General features: G+C 36.0%; 1 protein-coding gene across 15 annotated transcripts in view; it reads right to left on the reverse strand.

Moving 5' to 3' along the window:
- The window catches only part of ZDHHC21 (zinc finger DHHC-type palmitoyltransferase 21), a 46,959-nt gene that overhangs the window by 12,946 nt on the left and 8,097 nt on the right, over positions 1-25,916 (reverse strand). For 12 of the 15 annotated variants that reach the window (XM_064404805.1, XM_064404796.1, XM_064404801.1 and 9 more), the window contains 4 exons: positions 23,833-23,944; positions 22,779-22,917; positions 13,647-13,763; positions 298-341 (listed from right to left, as the gene is read on the reverse strand). In XM_064404805.1, coding sequence (XP_064260875.1) covers positions 298-341; positions 13,647-13,763; positions 22,779-22,917; positions 23,833-23,944 — 412 coding nt within the window. Of the gene's footprint in view, positions 1-297; positions 342-12,320; positions 12,460-12,525; positions 13,039-13,646; positions 13,764-22,778; positions 22,918-23,832; positions 23,945-25,916 lie in introns of those variants that run through there. The other 3 variants (XR_010353634.1, XM_064404807.1, XR_010353635.1) reach the window with 3 other exon arrangements.

Raw genomic sequence — 25,916 nt, forward strand, 5'->3', positions numbered from 1 at the left:
AATCAAACAAAGGCAACTTCTGAAGCACAGGAGACCTCAACATTAATGAAATGTATGTCAAAACACTGCAGAAAGTATCCTTTGATCTGTATTTTTGAAAAGAAAATATAGTTCCACTGGATTTGAGTAGGGAAAGAAAGGGAACAAGATGCAGCTATTTTGTGTACAACCACTATTAAAAGATTAGTGAGGTGCTGCTACAGATAGGAGGTACAGAATACAGTAACATGCAAAATCATCTTAACAAACAGCTACTCCCTTAGCATTTCAGTAATGTAGGAATTTTACAGAACTTACATGTCTTCACAACAGTTAGACATTTTTTCTATACTTGTAGTGTCCTGTTAAAGAGGAAAAAAACCCAATGAAAAAGTACTTCTTTACATTCTAAACTTTTAAAATCTCATTATGAAAGCAAGTAACCATAGCAGGGAATTAATTATTAATGTACACTGTTTTGACATTAGTTCTGTAGGTAGCACATTACACATATGCCATATTAGTTTTAAATGAATGTGAGATTACATATATAAATTTTAACTCAGTCTGTTAAATTTTTTTACAGGCATGATATGAAACTATACTGTGTAGTTTGACTACAATACCAAAGAACGCCAACAAAAAATTACAGCATTATTACAGCTAAAATTAATTCAGATATTACAATTAATGCACAGGACATTTAGAAGCAATGTGTATACAGTCCACTCTTGCCATACTCTCCACAAGCACACATTCCAGACTTGGAGTATCCCACTGAGATAACCACAAAGCTACTAAAATGCAGTCATTAACAGATGCAACATTTTGAAAAGCAGGAACTAATCAGAAGTTTTAAAACCATTAGCTTCATGAGTATTATAATGCAAACAGCACAACTGAAAATGTACCATGAGTTTCTATAGTTCCTACAATTAAATACAAATACAAAAATTGCTCTCTTGAAACAGAAAAGCTAATAATGTGCAGAGTGAAGGCAATCCTGCAACTAAGAACAACTTAAATTCATACCTTAATTATAAAATATTAAGGAAAGTAACAGACCTGTTTTACCTTAGATCCCCAAAAATAAAACTTTTAAAATTACCAATAGTGCTTTTTTTTCCTCAGTTTTCGCTATGGATTTAACAAAAAAGCTTCCTTTGTGAGTATCATGTAGGGGGTTTCAATACACATTTATAGTTCATTACATCCCAAAACCACTTGTGAAGTTCAAAACACAATAAATTGAAATATTATTCATTATTTCAACTCCTTTTCATTGCTAGTTTGGTGTTTCCCTTTACTTTTCACTGATTCAGGCATGCGCATAACACACCTGTCCAATTACAGTAGAATTTGAGTAAGACCAATCGTCCCAATCACATACTGACAGAAGGACTGTGGTTTAATTAGGCTGCAACTTCATCATCATCTGGAAACATTATGTAGCACTAAAAACCACACTGTGCTCCTTGATTGTTCCCGCATGCAATTCAGTGCAGGCATTGCTGGGAGTCCAGCCCCTTCTTTCAGGCGGTTTTAAGGGGGAAGGGGGCAATGTGAGTGGGAAATAGCGTACAGGAATCTGATTTCCTGCTCCACCAGACATGGGTGGCCCCAACTCCCTTGCCAATTTTTTGTATTCTGCTTTCCAGCCCTGAAGTGTTTTGGAACAAAATCCCTTACCACGCACTAAACAGCAAAAATCTTAATTCTGTCCATGGCCTATCCAGCTGAATCCCAGATGCACTACAGCAAAGGAGAGAAGTCCCCTTTTCTCATGTCAATCCACCAGGATGCACAAATTCTTGCCTAGAAGTTTGTGTAGAGAAGGCATGCCCAGTCAAGGTTACAGAAACCACACTGGCCCCATTGTCAGGTGGGTTTTAACATCCACGCAGCAATGACAGAGGAAAGGACTGGAGGCAGCAAACTATAAATACTGCTTGTTGTTTTGATTGCCATAGATAAACTGCTGCTCCTCTCACATTATGGGCCTGTCTTCCCTCTCTTGCCACAAGCGTGGCATTACACAGGTCATTCTCCTTGTTAGGGCAGGACCTGACTTCATAGCCAAGGAATATTCTGCTTCCCAGGACTGGCTTTTTATTCAGCTTGTCAGAGAAAACACCAAATTTGCCTACCACAAAAATTCAGACCTGGCTTTTTGAATAAAAAGGACTAAATGAACAAGAGATTACATCCATGGCATTTCAGCAAGGTGGTAATACCATTTTCACGAGATGCTCCTTAGCTCCTTTTGTAACTGCAAAAAATATCTCAGTTCTAGGAGTTATTCTCTGGTCAACCCAAAGCTGTTTATCAAAGAGCACAAAATAATATTAGCATATTTGAAAGCAATAATGGCAAAAACAATAACATGCTACTCCAGACTCCAAATGGACATGTAGCTATGGAATATTTATTCTACCATTTCAAAAGAAGGGTCTTTAAACCAGCTTCAGGTGCAGAAGTAACATTACCAAATACCTTAAACATGGCTTTCTGCTGTGTTTCTGCACATTGCTTATTCATTAATACACTTGTACTTCCCCCTAAAATACTGGTTTTGAGATGTTTGGGGGGAAATCACAGACTGGAAATGGAAGATTGTATTTCATTTTAACTATTGTCATGGCATGTTATCAAGACCTGAAAGGTTGTCAGGGTCTGCTGCCCTCCAAACTGTAACCTGGTAAATTAACTAAGTTAAAGTACCAAACCAGGAACCAACTTACATCCTTTCCTCCCTTCCCTTTCCTGTCTTCCCTTTTCTCCCTTCCCTCCCTTCCTTTGTCCCTTCTTCATTGCCCACCTGCTTCCTTCCTTCCTCCCTCCCCTTACCTTAAAATGCCAACATACACTTCAGATTACTTTTGCTTTACAGTAAAGGAACTGGGGCTGAGCAGTAAGTCCTTTCCTTCTTGGATACTTTTTTGACATTTAAAAAAAATTTAGAGCCACATTTTAAAAGCTGCAAACTAGCAAAGAAACATTGCTCTGAAGTTCACCTACTTAACAAGTACTAGTGACTGAACTTAAGAAACAAAAGACCTTCCCTGCCCCTCATACCTTCCCTCCCCTAACATTACTGCCAAACAGGCTAATTTGAAATGTACTTTCATTTGAGAGTGAACCAATTTACCTTTTCCCATGAAAGTGAAACTTCACAGCACCCCAGGAAAGTCACCTCTGGAGACAGGAGATGAAGGAAAAGGAGAGTACCACAGTAGAGTTTTGACCTGTTATTTAAGGCTTCCTTCTCAGACATGAAGTTTTTTTTCCTTTTGGAGACAAAGGACCAGAATAACCACTATTCTTCTGAATGAAAAGGTGGTCTGCTCATTTACACATCTCATAAATGTTTTCCAATCAGAGTATCATCTCTCTTATGCATTTGATGTACACCAAGGTTTTGCTACAACATCAGAATTACTGTGTTCAGCCTAAGAGGCTTTGGCTGTCTGCATCTACTATCAGCTTGGATTACTATTAATACAAATAGAACTGTGCTAAGATTTTTTTCTAGACTCAAAGCTAATGTTAAAACCTTTTTTGAGCACTGGCACTCATCCAAAAGTTTGAAATAACTTGGTATGAGCAAACATCACATATCTATGGAGTCCTAGTAATCTCTAAAAATACTTTGAAATTTGCAATTGAATACAAGATGAAATTGACCAACACAACTGATTAATTTGACACAATGGATCACCTAGATTCCCAAAGTCATCCAGATTGAAAATAAAAATTGCTCCTGCACCTGGTTATTCAGAGATACATACCCAATGATAAGCATCTTAAAGCAACCACAGGAAAAAAAAAATCACACCTTAGTGAAACAGGAAAAATAAATTAGAGGAAATACACACAGGAATAGGAATAGGAAAAGGGCAAAGTGCTCAGATTCTGTTGAGGGGAGAAAAAATATGGATTTTTTTCATTCTAAGGATATACTACAAATCCATAAGAGCAGTTCACTTACTCTAAATGAAGTAAGCTACTGCCACAGCTAAGACTGCTATAAGAGGAAGGAGAAGAATGGAGAGAAAGGGATGTATGTAAAAGCACTGACAAAGTCCTGCAAACCAACCTCAGATTCACTCACAAATGAATGCATCCACATTAGCTCCAAAGAGAACTGCACCTTTCACATCTACGCTTCTATTTAGCATAACCAACTGCCAAAAAAAACTTAGCAAGATCACATACACTGTTTAATAATGTCCTGTAGGATGGCTTTTATCATGAACTAATTCATCATGAAAAAAGCACATGCAAAGGATATTTTTCACTTCTTGATCCATGTTTTCAGATATTTTTCGCTTAATGATTCATGTTTTCCAAAGTATAAACTGTAATTTGTAATTTACCAGACTAACTCCAAAGCATGCAGCTATAATTCCTTATTCAGTTTTTCTTTTGTGTTTGCTTAAAGCAATCATTACAGCTCTATTAAATCCTTGCAGTAGTAGAATGCAAGCATTATGCCATGCTTTTAGTATATTCACAGTAGATGAATCAGCAGAAAAGTAGGACGAAGCAGAAAACAAAACTTGCAAGCCTTCCGGGATGTGCAGCCTTTGCTTTTATTTAAAAGTTCAAGACAACACATCCTTTATACAAAGGATTTTTTTTTGTCTTCTATCTAACATCATTTCATGGGGTGCATGCAAGTGACAGATGAGCAACTCAAGAATATAAAATACTAAACACAGAAAGAATACATAGTATTTGAGAAATTTTCTTTTCTTTTGGCATTAAATACATACTGAGTTTACTTCTGGCCACTTCTTAGCATTCTTTCCTTAATCTAGACTTTTCATATAAGATGGCAATTTTATTAATTACAATTATGTTCAGTCTGAAAACTATTAGTTCTATTTAAAGGTTAAACACCTATTTCAGACTCATGTGCTAAATGAAAAATAAAGCTAAATTCTGTTACTTCTAGGGAATAGTTCTGCACTCCTCTGTGTTCTGATTAATTTAGTTAAATAGATTTCCAATTTATTTATTGGTTATTAGATACGGACTCAATGAAAAGAAACCATCTAAAACAGAGGCACTACAAGTAGATCTCTTAACTTCAAACTATTTCAAATACATGGCATGTTTGCTGCAGACAGCATGACGAGAGACACAACAAAACATATTATATTTATTGATCCTTACAAATACCATACGACAAAAATACAAGGGAAAAGTATTTAAGAAATAGCTGCTGATTTTCTTCACAGAGAAGTCATTTTATGATGTCTAAATCTGACCAGCAAAATGTACTCAGCCCCTGGGACTCTAATATTATTTTTATAGTTACTTACCTTCAAGTGGTTAAAGGTACTACCTTTACTATTAGGAAAATATATTAGTTAATGGACTTCCTCTTTGAGTGGTGAACCAGGGATAATTCTGACATGATATCTGATTATATTTATACTCCTTGCACAATATAAAATCTGATTACATTTTCTAACTTGCACTTTTAAATTAAAATATTGTAAATTATTCATTTCAATAAAAATATTAATATTTATGTAAGACCATGCAGTGACCTAAATAAAAGTGATGATATCTTTTGCTACCTGGAATGTCTTACATTTCTATTTATTCCTACATTTTAAATAGCTCATAAAAGAGGGTTTTTAAAAATAAACGAATATTTTATTTTTATGGTAAATATGTATTTAGAGAAGTCAGAATACTTTCATTAAAAATGCTAAACAAAGTGCAAACCTATTTGAGAGAAATAAGGCAGAGATACAAAAGAATTTACACGGTTAACAAACTCGTATTCAAAGACCAGGACATTACCAATTCCTGACAATTTAATTTATAGAACTTCATGCAGTCTTCTAATAGGAGATCTAGCTATAGGTGGATTTAAGGTAAAGACAGGAAAAGGGGAAGGGATAAGAATAATGAGGAAGAGGAAGACAGATAATGTTAATATTAGTTTACTTTTTGTTAGTAATTTCCAGTTATTCTTTTGGGGTTATAGTTTATACATGCTTTGCTTTCCCTCTGTAATTATTTTATAGCTTACTCTATATTGTAGCCACATAAAGAATACAACTGCCTGGAAATCCTAATTTCCCCTACCAGTCCTAATTTTTAATATGCTAAACTTAATTATGAGGATTAATAGTTCCTTGATTACACTTCTGCCATGTTTGAAAAAACAGGAAAGCCCTTAGTATTCACTAATCAAAATAGTATTTAATAGATTATCTGATTAAAGATATGACTGCAAATATTTTTAATTACAAGTTACTTATTAAAGACAGAAAGCATTTCAGCATAACTAGATCACTTGTCACTTGGCATATTAAATGAGCAATGGATCAATACTATACAATATACAAAGAAATAAAAAGCTCTTGATTTTACTAACAGAATAACTGCAGCTACATTTTCATTATTTTTAAACACAATCTTTGTGAAAAGACTGGAAAACTACCTCGTAAAATACATTTGCTAATTTAAGGTGAAAAGGAGAAACACTGCAACAATAAAAAACAAGTATCAACACTTTGAAAAGCTTCTAGGTAGGTACCATATTGTGCACCAGGCAGGCTGTTGAAAACTATTTTCCCTTCTATCCTTCCTACAGAAAATAAAGCATAATTTCTCTTTTCTACATCCAGAAAGTACTGATGCAACAGGATACTGGCATATCACTGTACACCATTCAAACAGTTAATTAACAGGAAACCCTGGTAGCATTAATTAAATTAATAAAGTCACTGTCCACTTAGTTTATGATAATACATCCACTACCTTGCACAAAGGCCACATGGTATCTATTAAATTTATAAAAGCCTATCCATTAAATAGTTCTGCCCCAGAGAAACAAGTTAATTACTAAATAATTTCAATGAAAAGTTTTCCTCTGCAATACTAGCATAAATCACATTAAATCATATTTAATGGACCATAATGGAAGAATTAAGAAAATTTCTTTTCTTCCATAGAAATAGTTTGTTGCAACATATGGAAAAATGAAAACGCTGTTCAGTGTTTGAGATAAAAACAATCAAAGGTAATCCTTTAAAATTAGGGTTCAGATTAGTCTCTGCAAAGGATGCTGTTTAACTGAAACATCTGGTAGTGTTATGTTGAGAGACAGGCCTTTTTTAACTTTGGAAATGAGATTAGTAGATCAGTTATTTGTAAGTGTCCAAGTAATTTCTAATTATTTTATCTGGGTCACAGATAATCCGCTTTTACAGGGCTCCCACAATGACATCAGAGGATCACTGTTGAACTGATTATCCTGTTACCTTCCACTATCCATGGGAAGACCGGATTTTCCTTTTGTACAGAGAAAGAGAAAGAAGTGGCTGATTGCTTCAGACAGGTGGCAGCCAACAAAATAAAGAATACTACAGATCTTGAGAGGAAGAAAATCTCATATATGCAAAAGGTACCAGCTTTTAAAAAATGGTCAACAAACTGAATACTTCTTAGCTGTATCTGGTACAATTTAAAAACTCACTAGATATGAACAAATATAACAATAATCAGAAAAGCCATAATTTAAAAAACAGTATGCCTTGTCATTTTTTCTGTGTTTTGTAGAAATGCCTTGTAGATCAAGCATAACTAACAGAAGAATCCTGCAGTATAAACAGAACTGGGCTTATCATCATTTAACTCTTAATCTGAAAAACATAGAGAAATAATTTCTTAAAACTAAAATGGAATATGAGTGAGAGAAATGCAAAATCCAGGAGCAATCTTCTATTAATATACACATGAGCATCCTGGGCATTCCACTTTTTTAAAAAGACTAAATAACAGCACTCTTTTTAAAAGAGCTCCGTACCTTCAACAGTCATACATCAGAAACAATCTGGGGTTGATAAAACAGACATTTTTCCTTGGTGAATTTATGCTTTTTCCTATGAATAAATAGGCAAGTTATGGAGGGTTTTTTGAGGAAAACAAACATCTGTTACATATAAAAATGAGAGAAAAATCCTCGAAAAACACATGTCAAGAAAATATGTTTTGAGAAAGCAAGAAAGTTTCTGGATACTATCTGATTTATCTTCCCAATAAATTTTATTATTTCATATAACAAAATCCAAAAAAGCAAATGGAAATAAAAATCAGTAACACAGATATATCCTTCTCAATACTTTCTTCTAGCTTAAATGCAAAACACTCTTTTCTAGATAAACTTTGGTTTTGTCACTTCAATACAACATTATTATTACATGCAAGCAACTGTTGCACAAGATAGATTGTCTGCATTTTTTTTTCCCCAGAAGATTTTTAAACTGTCTGAAATGGACCAAGTGATAATTTACCTACAAATCATACTTCCATGACGTATGACAAAGCACCAATAAAAACACACACCTCTACCTTCATGGAATTACCTCCATGTGTCTACACTGGCGCTATCTTGTTACCTGTAGTAATTCAGGCCAAAGACTACTTGTGCAGTACAAGCAGCTAGAGGAGGTCTGAAAAGTAACAATAATCTTCAAAATTGTTACTTTCAGTAGGAGAGTAAAAGAGTTGCACCCTTGTAATGTGTAACTCACAAAATTCTTTCTGGTATGATCCTGTCTTACTTAAAAAAGTTTCCGTCTACTTTTCAAACAATGTAATTTAAAAATCAGGCTGTCTGAGAATGTAAGAACACAGGCTCCAGTTAAGGAATATAAAATTCTAAATTGCTCTACAAGAAATTACAGGGAACAGAGGAATGGTAAAGAAAGTAACAAGAACTAGAGACATGCAGGCCTTCAACATAAATGCATAATCATTTTGGAAATTACCTTTGACTGTGTTTTAATTCATGGGTGAAACCAGTTTTTTCCATCCAGTTCTCTAAAAACTTGAATATTTTAAGTAAGAATACTAATTGTTGATGAGATTTTAAGAGTAGTATCTTCTTAAGAGTCCTAGAGTTCCTGAATTAGGATTTTAAATTTCTCCCTATTTCAGAGGCTTATGAATTAGAGAGAACCTAGATACTTCTATTTCCAGAATATCCAAATAAAACTTCCTCAAGAGTAATGTAAAATACTTGCCAGAAAAAGTATCAAAGTTCAGGATGAAAACAAAATTAGAGGCAAATAAAGCTCAAGAAAGCAACTGGGGAAGAAGGACAAAAAGAGCCATGTGCCCCTTCTGACAGAAGTGTGTTTCACATATGCTAGTTTCTAGGGAGAAAGCACTAATCCTGTATACAGAGGCCACCTCAGCTGCTCCTCTCTTCATCAGAACAATTCATGTCAAAAGTTCCTCTAAGGACAGTTTTTGCCAACCAGCTGTTCTCCTCTCATTGCAGGAAGTCACCTCCTTTGCTCTTTGGCTTCCTGGACCTCCAAATGACTTATGAATCGACTTGTGCTAATGATACCCTAATAGTGATACCACAATCACAGTGGTGGCAAATGTTCTCAGAGAAATTACTGTGTGGTAGGTCTATTAATCACCTTATCAAGCACTACAGCCTCAGGAACATTCTCTCTGTAAGACACAAATTTTAGTATACAACTTTACAAAGTTTTCATTTTTACCAGAGAGCACATTTTTTCCAAGCACCTTGGAATAGATATCAATACCAATATCAATAGATATTGAACACATATGAAGCAGGATAACGGCAGAACACATATAGAGAATACATTAATATTTTTCTTAAACACCTTTTAAAAATTTGATCTACTGTTATAACAAATGACAGTTACACAACGACAGGCACAGATCAGTCAACTGCGCAACAAACCTGAATTTTGCAAAGTGCCAGCACACATGCAGAATACTTCACCTGCCCTTCAGATTGTGCTGCTTTGCTTTTCTTTTTGCTTAGTTTTTAGCTACTGCCCCATTCCAGAAAAACATGATGTAGGATATGAGATATATTCTTTCCATTATGCATTCAGCCAGACATTTTACAACTTCTGAAAATATATATCAAGGAGAAGAAAATGCCAATCCTATGAAAAGCTAAGAAAAACTTTGGCTCCTTTTTATGGTTTGTCAATCTAGCACTTAGTTAAATTCTAGCAGAGTGTAATTCTGCTTCTAAAAATGCAAATTTATTCTACACATTAAACTTTATCAATCTTGGTGCTATGGCAAAAGGATAAACCTCTGTAAATATAAATATAAACCAAGAATCCGGAATTTTTTAACAAGCATATCCAGTATTCCTCAAAAACATGGGCCTTAGCTTTATATTACTAAAATGCAACAAAAACAATAGGCTTCATTTCTGGAAAATTATGTAATGATGGTCAAGCAAGTTTACCTTATGGAAAATCAGGCAGTCTTGTTACAAAAGGGTTAAAGTTTGATTAATCTTAGATTTATCTTTCTTTCCAAAAATTTTTGCAGCACTTGTAATGTTAAACACCAATGAACCTTAACCTGCTGGACTCATTCAGCAGCAGACTGCATCCACAGAAGTTCAGATCACAGACTAAAAGTTTAGACCACTTACTGTCTCTGCTATTTAAAATAATATTTTTTTTTTTCCTAGGAGTTGTGGAATTAGTCTTGGTATATGTTAAACTGCAAAAAGGGGCACAAGAGCATGAACTACAAAAATGTGTATTACCTGTTCTCCCATACAAGCACAAGAGTTGCTTTGTCTCTGTCAAAAGGCCCATGCTCTTGTCCCTTACACACATCTCTAGGCAGCTTCAGCAATCACTGGAATTAATGCTTTCAAGAATAGCCATGGAGCAATTCATATGACATGAATGCTTTAACTGCATATCCATGCCTCCAAGAATCTTAAGTTTGTTTCAAGGTCCTTTTCTTCATATTACACTTTAATGATTGTATTCTGTTATAAAGTTTTAATCTACACCTTATACTAAGTTAATTTCATCACTAATTCCATATTTAATATAGAGCTCATTTCAGATACCATTTGCTTAATTTACACAGAAAGGCTAGATGCTGAATGGTAACTGCAGCACAGTACACAGTAGAAACATCACTGCTTCTTATGTTCATGGTTCATTGCTTCTATAGGGCTTGAACACCTTGCATACTCAATGTGCTCAGCTTCTGGGTGGGTATACCAGTTTTGTTGTTTCCCTACTTTACCACCACAGGTATGTATTTTTGGAGCCTGCACAGAAAATACTAATTCACCTGCTGCCTCTCCTTTGCCTTTTCCAGTTGCTAGGCAAAGCTGTCAGTGGTTATGTAGGAAGCAAGTCTCCACATTACAGTGCTGGCAATCAAAAACCATTTGTACAAAAAAAGTTTCTGACACCACTTGTAGACTAAGCACAACTGCACCAGACTTGCTTTGTCTGTTTGAAAGTCTGACTGATTGTTGCCAAGCAGATTTCCTCAAAACGGCTGTGTTATTTATTCTTCCTAATTCTGTATTTGCAAACAAAGGAAAGAAAAGGGAGAAGAGAATTGTGCTGCTGGTATGAAATGCTTTGAGTGGGGGATGGACTACATGACCTACATTCTTCAGTGAGTCAGTGCAGCAGTACCCACATGGTGTGAATTAATTAAAATTGGAGATACACCAGTAATGGATTAATACTTCCTCAGCAATCCCATCAAGCCTAAAAACTTGTCCATGTAACAATAGCCCCTCTGCTTTTGGGGGGATAGGTAGGGTGCAGTGAGAGGCCCTAATGAAGATCTGTACTTTTTAGCATCTGCCTCTCATAGACCATCCACATCCACAATTACTGTAGCACGTTTGTTTTACAAAGCTTGGCAAAGACAACAGAAAGAAGTGTCCAGGCATACTGCAGTTCAGCAATTATGATTTCAGCAGAATAACTGGAGTTAAAAATGCTATTACCTCACACCTGTTCCAGTGTAGCCGCCAGCTTCGTAAGTGAATAGGATGTACTTCACAGTACATACAACTGACAGAGAAAAAATACTTTACAGCAGTTTATAAATAGAGTGCAGCAGCCTGAAAGCGTTAAAGCTCAGGACAGCAAAGTTACAACTGGGCATTACTGCCGTTTACTGTGGCAGTGCAGCTGGTATCCTTTATCAGAACAGAAACAGCACAGGTTTCAGGTATATCTGACAGAAACAGGTTCAGTCTGAGAGGTCTTATTTCACATCCCGTAATAGTACCTGAATGGATGCTGACAGACACTGCTAAAATTTAGTCCAGCTTCTGGCAGCACACAGAGCAAAATTATAAACTTAGGGTCTGGTTTCCTTGTTTTCTTCTGTACCCTATCTGTAGTTTAGTGCAGTACTGATCAGATGGGGTTTCTGATCCTTCTCATATATATATATATCCATTTAACAGAAACTAAAATGACATTCATATTTCAGTACCTGAACAATTAGGCTCATGAAGCATCTGTCTGCCTCACCTGTTACTGGTGAGCAGAATTCACCACGTCAGCTAGATAACCACCACAGTGGTAGTATAGAAAAAAACAGCCCAGCTCTAGATGATGCAGACATAAAGGCAATATTTAAACAGGGAAAACAAAACCTGTCAGCAAGACCCTGGAAGAGAAATCAGGCACACAGTAAAGGTGCACAAAGGTAAATCTGTTGCCTGGGGGTTAAGAGTACATGTAGAACACATTGTGGTGCAGTAGCTGGGGAATGGTAATAATAATAGACAGTAATAATGGCAATAATAATAGATACTATAACTACCACGACAGGAAAAGCAAAAGGCAGTAAATATGTAAACGTAATACAGTAAAACCAAAAAAGCAGCATTATTACTTTATCTAACATAATTTAAAATTACACTGTAATTTTTTTCCTTTATCCAATACAAAAGAATTACACAATACATTGGGAGGTTTTCCATTAAGTACCACAAACTTTAATACTGTGCAAACCTTCATAATTACAAAGTAAAATCTGAGGCAGATCTCCAACAGTTGTAGCAAAAAATATGCTGCCATCTTGTACATTACTGCCTTTAAAAAAAAGTTCAGTGGGCCACATCATAGACTCTTTCAACATGCGTACAGCCAACTGATGTACTCTCTCTGTCGTGTTGAACAGTATTTTAGACATTTGTATGGATTCTCAAGATAACTTCAAAAATCTGCTGGCAGCTATTAACTTCTAAGGTACAGAACAGAATGTTACACCAAAAGAAGGTTGTTTCTTGAAAGTATTACATTATCAAATTCATTTAACTGAAAAATGTTTCTATGCAGAGGGTATTTTTTTCTGTGTATCTAAATGCAGAATACCCACCTGGACTGTAAATGGCACAATTACATTCCATAGTTTAGCAAATAAAAAGATGAACATAAGCACATTTATCAAAATACTTAACAAAGATGCTGTATTCTCAACATCTGATTTATCAGTTAGTCTCACTGTCACATAAATTTTGACCAGGCTACACAAGAGTTTAAAATAAAAAACAGGAATCAACTACATATCTTGTACACTGTGCAATTCCAGGCCAAGTTTATTTTACTAATGAGTTTATTTTACTAATACAAATCAGGAAACTGACTTGAAAGTGGAATTACTAGACACTTGTTTGTCAGAAAGCTTCTTAGATTTCACTGGTGTCAAGAAGCTTGACAGACCATGTATCAAACAAGTGCCACATAGTGCAAGTATTCTTCTAGTCTTCCCTTGTATGCAATCTGCTTTTCTTCTCTGACTAATTGTACTGAAAATAAAACTAATATATACTTCTAAAATTAGATACTTACAGTGAAAATACCCATTAGCTGAGTGTAAAAGAGTCGACTTATTCCACCGAATATTATTAGACCCATGAAGGCAGATATTCTTAGGAGAGCAAGTTCATGTCTAAATACAAATACATCCTAGAACAAGACAGAAAGAAGAGAGAGACTTTAGCAGTTACAAACTAATTGAAGTCTTTGAACTAAGTGGAAATAGGAGATAACACCTGTAAAAGCTGTTCTCAAAGCCTTAAAGCTGAAGGCAAATATTGGATTCTGAGCTACGTTGCACATAATTGGTATATTTATTTATGTTTTAAAAGCAGAAACCAGTAAATTTTCTTAATACAAGTTAACAGTTGAGGGTTTATTTTGCCAGACTGTTAAAGAAACTCCTTCAAGTAGTTAAGGTTTTGGGAATAGATCAAACTCAAACGGATTATTTCTCAATCTTCCATCTCAAACTGTGCCAGACTACTACACACAAGCTATATAATACAGGACAACTACTCTGTTAAATGGTCTGATTTATTATACCTCGGCTACCAGGCACAGCACATTTCATTTTTACATCACCTCTTCTGAAAGAAAACGAGCATTCCAAGATTGACACCTGAAGACTGACACCTACAGAGACTGACACCTACAAAGTCCAAGTACCTGTACTGGATTGTTCTTACTGTAGTGCTATTATCCAATATAAACTTATCTCCAACTTTTAAATTTTGGCCTTGAGGTAGATTACGGCCACTTTGGATAAGGGTGAACAGTAAAAATGCTTCAGGGCACACAAAAATATGGATGTATTTGATCACCTGCATTGGAAAGTCAGTTCTCAACCAGCAGACAATATGAAAAGCATTACAGAATGTTATGTAACGTCTACAAAGGACAGAGCACCTATTTTTTACCCCATAAGAATATTTTTATGTGGCAGTTACATTAGGTGTGAGTTCAGACCCCATTTTCTTAATTTTAAGTCACAATTATGTTCTCAAGGCTGTCTTTTGAACATACACATCTGTTTTTCCACTTACAAAAGCTAGATAGTGGTAGGAGAGTATGAAAACCTTTCAAGTAAACTTTATATTACAACCAGACTATAGAAGAGAACTGAATGAAAAAACCAAATAAAACAAAAAAACCCCAACCAACCAACAAAACAACAACAAAAAAAACCAGCAACAACCCCCCCCTCCCCACACCAATTCTTATGTTCAACCACTAGAACTTGAGAAAGAAGGATACTGGGTTTTAATTAAACAGAGAATAGTTAATGCAAATTGTTTAGCAAAAGAAAATTCTGATTTTTCATTTAAATAATTTCCATGAAGGTTCAAAATATAAACCCCGGAAAAAACCATTTAAACTGCCTAGTAAAGCTATGAAGAAAGCCAGTATTTAATGAACAAGTAGAAATCACTACTTAAGCAGCTAAAAGCAAAATCAATCCTCAACAGTCTTTTCTGAACTATTTTAACAGTCCATTCCCTCTCTTCTCACTTGTTTATAATGGCCTTTCCTGCTGCTGTAGAAAATAGATTAATTTCCATTTATTTTAATGCTTCTTGCTCATTTAAATGGGTTAATTCAAAGACAAATCAACTCAAAATAAAAGCAGTCATACTATTCTTTATTTCTGATGGCTCATGGACAGCTTGTGATCCACCAGGAGCCCCAGGTCCTTTTCCACAGAGCTGCTCTGCAGGAGGTCAGCCCCAGCCTGTGCTGGCACTTGGGGCTGCTCCTCCCCACGTGCAGGACCTGGTGCTTGCCCTTGTTGAGCCTCACCAGGTTTCTCTCTGCCCAACCCTCCAGCTGATCAAGGTCCCACTGAATGGCAGCAGAGCTTTCAGGTGCATCAGCCACTGCCCCCAGTCTGGAGTCACCTGCAAACCTGGGTGCATTTGATCCCTTCCTCCACTCCTGGTCATTGACAAGTAAGTTGAATAAGATTGGTCCCAATATTGATCCCTTGGCAATGCCACTGACTGCAGGCCTCCTGCTGGACTCTGCTGCACTGATCATGACCCTCTGAGCTCTGCCTTCAGCCAGTTCTTGCTCCATCTCACTGTCCATTCCTCCCATCCACATTTCCTGAGCTTACCTAGGAGGATGTTATATGGGAGACAGTGTCAAAAGCCTTGCTGAAGCTCAGGCAGACAACATCCACTGCTCTCCCCTCATCAACCCGTTCTGCCATGCCATCACAGAAGGCCATCACGTTGCTCAAACATGATTTGCCTTTGGTGAGTCCACCCTGACCACTCCTGATGAACTTCTTTTCCTTTATGTGCTTGGTCACGGCCTCCAGAGTGATCTGTGCCAGCACCTTTCCAGGGATGGAGATGGGGCTGACTGGCCAGAAGCTTCCCAGGACCTCTTTGTTGCCCTTTCTGAAGATGGAAGTGACACTGGCTTTCCTCCAGTCATCAGGCACCTCTCCTCCATTATTTTTCAAACAAGATGCACAGTGGGCTTAGCAACAACATCTGCCAGCTCCCTCAGCACCTGTGTGTGCATCCCATCAGGGCCCATGGATTTATGGTTTTGTCTGCCTAGCCGATCTCTAACCAAACCCTCAATGGCCAAGGGCAAGTCTTCTTTTCTCCAGCCTTCCTCTCTTGCCTCCAGGGTCTGGTATTACTGAAGGATAGCAGTGAAACCTGAAGCTATGCAGTAATTCACTCTGCCCTTTCTGTGTCTTCTGTCCCCACGTTACCCATCTAAATTCAGCAGCATCCCCATATTGGTGGGGATCTTTCTAATCCTTGTTTTGTTGCTGATATACTTGTAGATGCCTTTCTTGTGGTCATTGATATCCCTCAACAGACTTAATTCCAACAGGCCCTGACTTTCCTTGTTGTATCTCTGCATTCCCTGTCCATAGTCTTACAGTCCTCCCATATGCCCTCTCTCTTTCTCCACATTCCTAGCAAATGAATTCCTAAGCAATTATGTGCTGGAAATCAACACTGGGCCTTCAAATCTGTACAGACTGAACAACATTTTTCTATAGAAAACCAAAATATATGCAGCAACTGAGTTTTTTGGCAATCAAACTTTAATAATAGAATGAATTACACAATTCTACATGGAAATAGAAATATATAGCTCCATGAAAACAGAGGAAAAGACCATTTTAAAAAGTAATAATAATAATAATGATAATGTATTTAGGATGCTGCAGCTTTGCATAAAAGCTCCGTGCAAGTTGGTTTTATTATTCCTTTTTAGAACTGACAATAACTTTTTTTCAGCTGAGAAAACCAATCAAAACTATAATCAATCAAAACTAGTCAATAATTAACCAATCCATCTTTCAACATGCTTTGAACAGATCCTCTTGTTCAATAGTATTCACCAGTCTCAGTGCAGTGTGAGTACTGAGTTAGTATGATTTTGGAGTTTGGAGTACAGGCTACTTCTGCTAACAGAAAGAACTGTACAGACTGAGCCACCAACATACACACAGATCAGCTGACCTCACCAGTGCATGAACACTCAGCTATCATAGCACAACAGGGTTTTGTTCCACAGCAGCTTTTTTTTTACATTGCACCAGGCTGTCATATACGGCCTTGGCACAGATGTTGAATGCATATTCTTAACAACATGAGAGCTTTCCTTCAGGTAGCCTCTTTCTAATCTTCTTTATGTCAGCTCTACAGCCTAACTGGCCTGCCAAAACTGCATGTTCACATGGGTAGCTGCCACTTCCTTTCTATTTAGCATTTCCTACACCACACCACACAGCACTCCCCTTTGGCTGCTGCTTTTTCTATAGGTTTCTAAATTCCATTTAGCTGCTACTTCTATTCATCCAGTCAAACTGCAAGGATTCTTAGTTACCCATAAAAATGCATACAAATGTGAACAATAAGAACTTGTCACAAAACATGTGTAGGTCTATAGGATTATGTTGCAAAATGGACTACAAACCATGAGATCTGGTACCTTTATCTCAACAGGCAATACCGGAACATTCTACAGAAAAAAGGCTCTGGGATAGATAAACAAGAGACCTCCTCAACCCCACAGCAGAACACATGCCTCATCTTCATTTGTGAGCACCAACCACTATAGATGACCCCTAGAATGAATGCTACCACTGACTAGGACAACAGCTACCATGGCTTTATGTTACCATACAGGAGAGATCAAAAACCACAATGGGTCCAGCTCTAGACTGTAGTAAGACCAATGCTTCCAAATTCAACTCTCTTTGTACCCTACCAACAGCAACAACAAAAAAAAGAGCTCAAAAACATATAACAAGTCCCTGCCACGTGCATTATTGTGTTATTGTTTTCAAGGATTTATAGTATTCCTTTAAAGCAGCACACTGTATTGAGGACAGAGCTTTTGGCAGAAAACACAGGAGTATTGTATCTGTTCCAGAATAGACAATAATCTTCATAATTTTTCATTTACAATGGAAAATTAATTTATTCAGTCTTTACTGAATATTATACACACAGAGATTAATATACAAGAAAATACATAAAAAGAGCTCTCTTTTTTCTTGAGAAATGATATTTTGTGTAACACATGATAACCTGGTTATCTGTGCTCATTTGTAAATGCCTGGGATGTCTGCCTCAGACCGCTGATGAAGTCAGTCTATCAACTTTATATAGTGGATGTTGCTTTGATTTTTTAAGACTTTCTAAAGCCTTCTGATGTTTGCATTCTTGTATGAAACTTTCTCACACACTTTTCTGTAAACAACTTATTGTTTGCATTCTTTTATGGAGGAAGAAAAATTTGATGGACTGTTGGTTTGTCCAGTGTCCCTGGAGAGGTAGCACTTTCACCTTCCAATCCTCTGTCACCTTTGGAAATCTATAAATGTAAGAGTCAGAAAATAAACTCTCTCTTTTCCCTGTCTGAGAGCAGCAGCATGTCTGCGTCGTGTTGTCTTGTGTCCTGTAGCGACAAGTGTATAATACAAAAGAAAACCAGGCTTTTCAGAAAGCAAACTAAAAAATACAGACTGCAGGTTTTGCAGGAAGAAAGAGGAAGGACTTAATATTCATGTACTGTCCTTATAACTACTGTAGGACAGCAGGGTTGGGTTGGTTTTGCAGAATGCTGAGAAGAAAAATGTTGATGCTTTTCATTTTGAAAACCTCTCCTGTCTGGTATATAATTTTGTGATTCTAAGAGAAAAAGTTTCCTGCAGACTCTCTCTACAGTACAAATGGACTTTGGATGATACATATTTCCAGATTTTCTTTAACATTAGTCAATGCATAATATTAATATTATTGAAAAAGATAATTTCCCAAAGTCAAAGACAATGATTTGTAATTGCAGGAACAGGAATAAAATAAAACTAAATCAGAGCAAAGGCGCCTAGGTTTTTGTATGTCAGAAGGTTTGGCTATGACAATTATTGCAGCAACATCTCTAGCAAACAGAATATATCAGCAGAATTCCTTTCACTTAAAAGATCAGAAGCCTTCTATAAATAAGGTAAAATATACTGCCAAAGCATTTACTTTTGCAATTTGACCAGCTGTATCTAGAATCTGTGCCAGTCCAGCCATGGACAGAGCAACTATGTAGCAATAAGTCTAGTGTCTATTCTTCTCATCACACTATTCAGAAGACTGCTTCCTAAAATATACCGGCTTCCTGACATTTTTTCATGAAGATGTAAAATTAAGAATATTCCTGTGTTGACCTCTGTAAATCACCAAAGCTTGCAGAAGAACTAATATGCTGATTTTATTCAAACAATGCATTTTTCTTGTGCTATCATCCCACATCATCAATTTAATTACCATCTCCTTTATTTCTAGCAGTAATTGCACTCCTCCTGCTGGACAAACAGAGGTAACAACCATAACCTAAATTTCTGGCAGTGTATCAGTTACAAGAACCAAGACTATTATGAAGCAATTTTCTATAGTAAGAGGTGAAGCTGAAAGATTGCGTCTCTAGAGAAACAGCTTCCTCCATTACCTTTAGAGCTATCACGCTTAACTCAGACTAGTTAATTAAAAATTTTGGGGGTTTTCTGTCTCGACCCTTTAAAAAAAAAAACCACAACTTTTAATTCAGAAAGAGATACTAACATGCTGGTCAAAGTTGCATAATGCATTAATCAGTACTGTAATAAAACTATTATCTCACAATAGCACTAAAAGCAATTTTAATTCTACAGCCTCTGCGGTTTGTACTATTTTAAATCTGAAGAATAAAAATTAAGATGAAGGCACACTGCCAAAAAATTCACTAGTATTTTAATGAGCAAGAATAAGCTTATTCCAGATGGCTGTTTGGAAAAAAAAAAAAATCATCCAGTTCTTTGAATCTGTTCTAAACACTAGCCCCTGTCAACTCAGAAAATGTAAGCTCTCAGTTACAGCCAAAATTTCAACAAAGAACAGTGCTTTTTGTCAAAGGCTGAAGGTACTGCACTCTCTGGAATGCTGTGGTACCTCAGCTTTAATTGATATAAAGGAGATAAAAAGAATCTTGCAGCATGCTAGCCTAAAACCCTAACTACTACTAAGCCAATCTTTTCACCACTCCTGTTCATTTCGTGCCAAAAAGACATAGTTCTGACAAATTATTCTGTGGCACAAATCTATACAGCATCACATCCTTAGCAACTCTTTAAAAAACCAACTTCATGGAACTCTGGTGTCATCTTCCAGGCAAATATGTTGACTAGGCATGCCAACTATTTCTCTATTTCACTGTGTGCTCTCCTATTCTCCAGCTGAAAAACTGAGAAAGCTAAACACTATTTAGTGTTACACTGTACTTAACAAAAGTCTGAACAGCCCAGATCTGCTGTGTCTACTGTTTTTCTATATCGTGTAAACATATTTTTCCTCTCTGAGGCACAGAGTACTGTATAGTATAACACAGATCCACTTTGTAAAAGGAAGAGTGTCATTTGAAGTGTTCACATATGGACGTTGATAAAGCCAAAAAAAAACCACAAGTAAAACCAAACAAAAGTAAACAGAGCAAAGTAAGTGATTTCTTCCACAGTTCTCTGTAAACTTAGGCAGCCAAAAACACAAACATGATCCCCTCTTCAGGCAAACACATTAAAATGGGTTAAAATAATTGTTGCACGTGTATTCTGCCTTCTAACCTGTCACCTGTCAAAGCAATATGTATTAAAATTAGGCCTCTATCCAAACAACTTCAAATGAATTCAGTTATACTCACAAGAACAAGTTTTATACATATTCATACATATTATACTTGGTTTTTGAACTGTCATTATTAATAATTATTTATCATCACCTCTTTAGGTATTGTAAAATATCTGAAGTAAACATGATTTCCATTTCCCTCTCTTGCACAGACGGCCCTCAAGCAAATAATTTGGTTACTTCTCATACTACTTTTAAAAAACAAGGCTGACAGAACTTTGGCATGTTACCTAATACAGTGTAATTACATGAAGCAATACATTCAGGGAATATTCACAATAAAAAGGAAATACCCTACAATGACATTATACTATTAGAGACCAATAAGTCTGTTTCAGTGCCTATGGAAAGATGCTTCAAGCAGACAGCAAATTATTTTCTGTTCCATACTTCTGAAATCCCTTAAATGATTTAAAGGGAAGCATTGATGCAGATGGAAAAAAATAATTAAATTCCTTTAGAATACAATTTTTTTCAAGAATGAGATACAAAAATCATCAACTTTGGAGCATTCTACATAATAAAAACTTGGTATCTATGAATTTGAATATAGCACTTTAATCAGTTTTGGATTAACCAAGTAATATAGTCTTGCTACACTTGCAGCTCTCCTTTGCTACATCACCTTCATATACACTTCTATGGGAACTTCACACCCACTTCAGACTGACACAGAAACAAATAAGAAGCTTGGAAGACTATGCCCCATCCTTTTCCAGAAGCAGAATTTTTCACAAAATGAAATTCTTATATAACGTAGGATACAAAATCATATGACAAACTTTAGTTGTTAAAAAAAATGGAATTTTTTTTTTCCATTTCCAAGGGACTTGCCTTACTCACAATGCAGGGTCAGGTTCTAGTAGCCTGGGAAGATGAGTATGATATCACCAGCAGGCAGTATGCTGGAGTGTCACATCAACACAGAATTTAAAAATCGTCTGCACCTCAGTATTTGGAAAGAATCTCAACAAAATTTAGAGTGCAATATCTGAGATGATCTTTTCTCTTATGACATTTGGAATGTTACCTAATTTTGAAAATGTTTTAAACTTGTTTTCTAGGTTTTTATCTTTAGTGTACTTGTATTTGTTATAGTTCAGTACAAAGTTCATTTCAGATTTAATCTGTAAGTTCTTATGATTCTTCATAAGCAAGATAGCATATCAATTTTCTAATACAGAAAGTGTTCTAACTTTGTTGTTGTGGCACTTTCAAGCACTGAGCAATTTTCAAGCAACCTTCTTCAATATTCTGAATATTACAGATAATAGGCATAAATGAGCACCAGATAGCAGCTTTACAATATAAGTTTCATAGTAGAAGGAAGTCCTTGATTTTTTACTCTACTCCAGTCCCTAAATCCACTTTCTCTGTGTATACAACTGCTTTTTCTGATAACAAGACATCAAAACACTGTAACTATTTATATGTAGTACTCATGAAACAAACCAAAGTTAATTCTCCCTTAACCCACATAACCTTTTCAAAGCAATAGAAAACACTGCTACAAAACCAATGTATATTTTTCTTCTTGCAGAATGATCACGTGTTTTTCTTCTTTCTTAAAAAAGCAGTATCAGCTTTTTAAAACATTACATTAGGATAGGTATATATTTTGCATAAATCTACCTTGGAAAAAGTAAAAGAAAATTTTAATATATATAAAGTAGTTACCTTAATTCTTTCCAGTACTGACAATCACTTCCAAAGAAAGCTAACTGGTTCTTCCCTCCTTTCCTATATTCCTAAGAGAACTAGTGTTGCATTTTTGACACAAAGAAATCATATGCCCTTTCATAAAAATATTTTGTTACTTACCATAAATCAGTTTGCCTACTTAATAACATACAGCTAGTTGAACTCTCTTCACTAAGAGTGAAGCTGAGCCACCAAAAATGTGCATTAACTAGAAGCCAAAACAAATTACATTGTGATACTATTTGTTTGCTTCACAGAGAAAACAGGTTCTTACCCAGTTTTCTTTTTTCAGAGGCAAAAAGTAGTAGTAATGGCAGAAGTCAAGTATCAGCGTATAGGAACTAAGGATCTGGGCGTAGAAACACAGCTGTAAAAACAGCCAGTGATTGTCTTCACCAACACAATTATTAATCCTGTAGAGAAACAATGTGTGCATGTATAAAAACAGAAATACAAATACTAAAGTTATGATACTGTGAATAAAAGATTTTATGACTGCTTAAAAAGCAAACTACTGGATCCCTTGCACCACAACTTAAAGCACAGGTTGTGCTACTGAGATCATTGCTTAGAACAGGAGACACACTTCTCTATTTTTATATAGCAAAGATACTGCTGCAACTTTAAGTAAAACTCTAGTGATAAAATTGTTTTTTGAAAGTATGCAAAATTTCACAGTAATATGTCTTATCTTCTGCTACTCAATACATTTCACAGGTTGTGAACTACAGGAGTGTAAAAACTGGCAACGCAAACAAATGTTTTTAAATAAATGTGATCACAGGCTACCTCAGTAACAAAGAAATATGACTTAGAAATGAACCAAAGGCACAGAAGACAATACAGGAATCCCTATTCAGAAACTCCTTCTGCATACTCCAACATGAAAAGAGTAAAGGAAACACAAGGATTCTATCTGTATTAAGTACAAGATCAAAGGTTACATGGATACAATTTCATACAAGCATTGGCATAGACAACAAGCTAAGCCAGCATGACAAAAGCACTATACTAGTACTATTCTCTGAAGTAGAAAAACTTGACAAAAAAAGGTACTTTGAAAAATGACTAAACCAACATAAGGGAATCCTGTCCTCTACAGTTTGTCTTCTAAAAATTATACCTGAGAACTGCTTTCAGAAATGTTTATTTTCACTTACTGGTACATATAGGAAAGCTCAAATTTATTACTTCCTTGCTTTAAATGCCTAAATGATTAAGTACCACTGGGAAATAAATAGGAAAAACGCACAGCAGTCAAGACAACAAATTTCAGAATGATTCACTAGAACAACAGTAGATAATTAGAAGAAATGTCCTGGTTTTACCATGGACAGTGGTGATCCATCCTCCTCACACAATGTCCACAGCGACTGCAATGGTGTGAACGCTTTGGTCTCATCATATTGCATTTGTTACATAACTCCCAGTGTTCTCGTTCTAGGTGGAAATGTAAAGACATGTCAGAGAGATTTAAACTCAGTAATGTGTACTCGTAATAAATCTCTATGCTTGTAACTCTAATTAAAAAAACAAATCTTACTATGATCTGAGAAGGATAAGTACCACATAAAAAGCTTTTTCCCACTGTGACCTTAATTAAACTGGAAGATATTACTGCTACTCCATGCCAGTTTCCATCTCCAAAATGCCTTCTCTTCCTATAAATTTCTACACAGTAATTATTACAAAACACAAGCTGTGACTCAGACAAGGAAGACTGCAACTCAATAATTTCCTTACATTTCTACTGTGAAAAATTATCTATCTGCTAGACAGAATCAGGATACAACCTCACTGCTATTCCAGAACCTCCTGAGGAAATACTGCTAGCTAACTAAAATATAACACACAGTGAACACTTCAGGAGCATCTTCCAAGTAAAAGCATTTCAATGACATGCATATCACCACATGCAATTTTAGATATAAGACAATCAAAGAAAGAGATAGAGGATAGGCTTGTATTTACAAATATATACTATTTTTAAATTACTAATGTGACATTCTTTAAAAGCTATTCTCCAGAGATACTGACTAGCGGAAAGTACCAGGAGTACTATTGCTCAGCTTGGCTATTATTTATATCAAAATGCCCCACCCAAATTAGAGGAATTCTTTGAAAATGAAAATTCAAATTATATGTTCAAAAATTTCATCTTCACACAGGAAACAATAAGATTAACACTGAAATAATTCCAGTCACAAAAGCATATATTTTCTGTCTTTAAGGAAAACAGGTGGACGACTGAAAAATACTTCGACTGTTCAAATTGTTTCTACCTAAATAATCTTTCCTGAGGCACAAAAATTTCTCATATCTTAGGGATAGAGGGGATAAAAGGAAAAAAATCTTAATATTTATAGTAGGACATTCTGAAATTTTATACTTTAAAACATTGTCCCAGTGTAAACAAAATGAAGTTATATTTAGCACTTCTGAGCCACCTGCAGGCAGCTCTAATCTGGTCTTTCTTACTGCAAAATAACATTTGGATGCTGGAAGTAAAGAAACCAAATATCTGAGATCATTAAACTAGTAATAATGACAGATGGAAACTGATTCACAATCTGTTCGCATAAATCCAAGGTCACAAAGGTGTCACTCACTAATGGGGTAGCTACCAGCAGAGTTCAGAAACACCCCAACTCATTTTTAACACAATTTATACTATGCAAAAATGTATCCTCCTGTCAGCCTAGCACATACCAGACAATTGGAAGTGCTACCTCCAAAAGTAAAATACTCCTGATATATCACACACCAAATCAAAATATCAAAGTCATGACCTAGCCTAAATATTTCACCTTTGGAAGTACTTATTAAGTATGACTGCCATATGGACTCAATAGAGCACACAAAGGTTGGAGAGCTACACAAAGAGATACTTTAAATTTAAAAAATCTATTTGCGTACAAACAGAATTTGCACTGCCCCTGGTATTCTGAAAGCAAATGAAAACTCCAATACAAATGTAACTGTCTGTAACTAGCGAGCGTCTTCATTATCCAGCTCAGGTCGCAAAATCCATGTTGCTCCTCCTGCAGCAAAACCTCTGACTCCAGAACCCAAGTCTGAAACACCTGACATTTAACTGCACCAGAGGATCAGCTGCCAGAAGCAGAAAGAACACTGGCATGAGATTTTCTGCCATTAGTGGTGACACATCTGAATCCCAGGGAGATACACCCCTTTCTACAATAGGCCGTCTACTTCATGCACCTCATACCATCAGCACTAAGGCCAAAAAGATCATGTTCCCAAACACATCATCCTAGATTTTCAGTTATATCAGGAAGAGAGAACAAAATTTAATTCTGGGCATCCACCACATCTGAAGACAAGACTGAAGCATGCACCCTCACTGGATGGGATACATTTTCTTCATTCATGAAGTGTTACCTGTTAATGT

The sequence above is a fragment of the Passer domesticus genome, chromosome Z (genome assembly GCF_036417665.1).
Source record: "Passer domesticus isolate bPasDom1 chromosome Z, bPasDom1.hap1, whole genome shotgun sequence".
Taxonomy (NCBI): Eukaryota; Metazoa; Chordata; class Aves; order Passeriformes; family Passeridae; genus Passer; species Passer domesticus.